At 29.9% G+C, this 3,550-nt stretch overlaps 1 protein-coding gene across 1 annotated transcript; it reads left to right on the top strand.

Moving 5' to 3' along the window:
• Positions 1 to 3,281: 3,281 nt before the first annotated feature.
• Positions 3,282 to 3,449, top strand: COCSADRAFT_95275 (uncharacterized protein; the record flags this gene model as incomplete). Its single annotated transcript, XM_007704035.1, has 1 exon — positions 3,282 to 3,449. A coding segment is annotated over one exon (168 nt), but the record flags the coding sequence as incomplete, so codon positions are not given.
• Positions 3,450 to 3,550: the final 101 nt, after the last annotated feature.

The raw sequence follows: 3,550 nt of genomic DNA, 5'->3' as shown, positions 1-3,550 counted from the left end.
TAAACTTTAATAATCGCTACTATATCCGTAAAACTCTAATACCTTAAGTTAAACCTAATATTAAACGCGGTAAGTTATATAGCTTTTTTATATCATCTTTTTAGTTTATTTTTCTCCCTGCGCTAAGATAAGTAATCATTAAATAATATAAACTATAATAGATACTAATAGCTATATAGAGTGGCAATTTTAGCAGAATAACTCTAAAATCTATACTACAAAGAACGTTTTTGCTTAGTTTTTAAGAAATAAAGTCAAGCTTTATCCTCATCCACCCTATAGTCCTGATTTAAATCTAATAGAAAACGTGTGGAGTTTACTTAAAGACCGTCTTAGTAAACGTCCATTTGGATCTTTAGGCCTAGATATTAATAAAGAGAGTATTAATAGCTTTATTAAAGCTATAAAAGAGAAGTAGTAAGCTTTATCACAATAGAATATAGATAATTATATTTTATTACTACCTAGGCGTTATAATACTATAGTAGAAGCAAAGGGCTGGTATATAAAGTATTAGATAGTATTAATATCTCATTATATCCAAAAATGCTTTTTTTCTTATTCTCTACTTAGTAGAAGATTTTAGTAAGAAAGTATAGCTTATAATCTAGGATGTTATATACTAATAGAAAAATTATATTATATATAGCTTATAGCCGATTTTGTACACCTATTATTAAGTACATTTAAGTGTTAGTTAGCGTTTTATAGTACTCTAAGTTTAACTTTAAATAATATCTATAAACTGCTGACTAAGCAAAAGTTTAGTTCCTTTACTTAATCTTATAGATCGCAGCTTTTCAGAGCACGAACCTGTTAAGTCTTAACTAGTCTAGATCTAAAGTTATAATAGTTTAAACACTATACCTTTTTTTATTACGTTTTATTTATGTTACCCCTCTATAAACTAAGAGTATTATTAATATAAAATAATATCTATACCTTTTAGTTCTAATTAATAAAAAAGACACAGCTTCTTCTTTAAGGCTTATAGCCCTAATTCTTATAGTCATTCTATAAGCTCTTTATACTAAAGAAGTAAGAAGTCTCTTAGCCTATATAATACGCGATTAAGTTAGACGTATATTCTCTCTCTTTTAAATCTATCTAGTATCTTATAGATTACTAAATATAATACTATAACTCTTATATTTAGAAATACTCCTATAATATTATATTATCTAACCTCTAAGTTAAACTCTACTACTATGGCTATCGCTATATGAAAAGATCTTACAGCTTATATTACTACGTAGGTTAATATAAGTAATTCTTTCTTCTAGAGATTATCTTTTATATTAATCCTTATCTTATATTTTAGATATTACCTATCTTAATTAAACTTATAAGTCTATATCTACTTTAGCGAAAGTAGGCGATAAGCCTAATTTACTAATTTTAGTCTATTAATCTTAGTCTAGGTCTCTTTATTATATAGAGTCTTATTCTCTTTTTACGCTACTTTATAGAATAAGATTTTAAGTAGATATAGTATTATCTACTTCTACGTATTTAAAGAGTTAGCGAGATGATCTCGATAAGAATAATTCTTTAACACTTATAGTATCGCTTTCTTAAGCACTACTACTATAACTACTACGTTTAGTATCTTATAGTACTACTACTTATTCTATTTACGTACTATTTCTAGAATAAAAGTATAATAGAAATTATTCTATATATCTTCTAATATCTTTAGTCTAGTCATTAATATATATATACCTCTAGATATTCTACTCTCTAGTTAATTATTAAGATTACGGTCTTTATACTTACGCTGTACTAGTAGATATCTATTTAGAGGTCTATTAATCTCTAGCGCTTCTTACCTGATTTTTTAACTCTATCGCGTAGGTAAGTTTTTTCTATTAGACTTATCTAGTGCGTTAGAGTTTACGCGACTAGCGCGATTATTTAGCTAAGAAGAGCGCTCCTACTCTTAACCTCTTAGTAGTCGCCCTTATTAAGAACGCACCGCAGGCTATAATAATCTAGCTCTCTTAGGTAGGTATACTTTTCTATAGTTATTAGAGTCTCTTCCTCTTTATATTCTTAGTACTAGGGTTTACTCTAGAGTAGAAAGTATAGAAGTAGATTTCTAATCCGCGCGAATTTCTAAGTACTTACTAGCTATACTCGCACTCTATATAGATTCTACTAATATATAATTATAATTACTAGACTAGCTAGTCTCTATTTTATAATTATCTACTAGCTTATTACTAATTTCTTTATTAGTAACTAGTTCTTCTCTTACTACTCCTCTTTCCTTAATTAGTAGCGAGATATCTATCTTTTGCCTAGAATTCTCTAACTTACTATTATATAATATATTTTTAATTCTTACTACTTTATCTTTAGGTATTTCTTAATCTTTCTTATTTTTATAAAATAGTCTTTTATTAAAGGTTATATTACGCGTTATAATTACCTTATTAAGTATTAGTACCTATACTTAGTATATATTAGATATAATATATTAAACTAAGTATCTAATATAGGCTTTTAGATTAACTTTAAACCCTCTTTTATCTCGCCCTACTATACGCTCCTAATCTAGCGGATATACGCTATAGCTATAGATAAAAATTCTACTCTAGTCTAAGTAAAAGTTAGCTATTATAGGTTATATTTATAACGTACTATACTCCTATAAGCTTTTTCTTAATTATAGGTCTAGTACTTTATTAGGTAATTTAATGAAGTAGATTTCTATTAGGCTTATACTATAGAGATATACTATAGTATCTATTACTTCTAGCTATATCTTTTTAGAGAGGTTTACGCTAGTACGTATTTTAATCGCTTTTATAATTAACTTTTAGCCTACTCTCTCTACTAACTTATTTAACTTATAGATATATAGTAGTGGACTTTTAATTATAATACTCTTTTTCTCTACTTATTATTAATATCTTAATGTTACGATTAGCCTTAGAATGTGGAGGATATTTCGCTGTTATATTTATTTAACGAGTAATCTATGAGACGGCGAATCTGCAGTAAGAAATAGAGATACTTATTTAGGACTAGTGTATTACGTAATCTATGAGACGGCGAATCCGTAGTAAGAAATAGAGATACTTATTTAGAACTAGTGTATTACGTAATCTATAAGATGCTTAGTAATTAGTATATTTTAACGTGCGGGATCAGTAAGCTGGCCGGAACAATAAGCTGGCCGCCCCACCAAACTTAACGCGACGCTCTACACAACAACCACAATGCCGCGACAACAACGTTCTATACAGACTTCTCGTGAAGGTAGAATAAGTCTTGCTATGGCGTCCTATCATAATAATCCAAAACAATCTATCTACTCTCTCGCGAAAGCGTACGACGTGCCAAAATCGACGCTCCAGACACGCCTCCGCGGTATCCAGCCACGATCAGAGGTTCCGTCTACTAGGCGTAAGCTATCACCTGTCGAGGAGCAGTCTCTTATTCAGTGGATTCTAGAGCTAGACCGACGAGGCTTTCCACCCCATATCATTGACGTGCGACGAATGGCAGACGCGTTACTCGCTGCGCGTGGCCAAGATCCACCTCC

This window comes from Bipolaris sorokiniana (genome assembly GCF_000338995.1).
Source record: "Bipolaris sorokiniana ND90Pr unplaced genomic scaffold COCSAscaffold_11, whole genome shotgun sequence".
NCBI lineage: Eukaryota > Fungi > Ascomycota > Dothideomycetes > Pleosporales > Pleosporaceae > Bipolaris > Bipolaris sorokiniana.
This window is presented reverse-complemented; position numbering and strand designations above follow the sequence as displayed.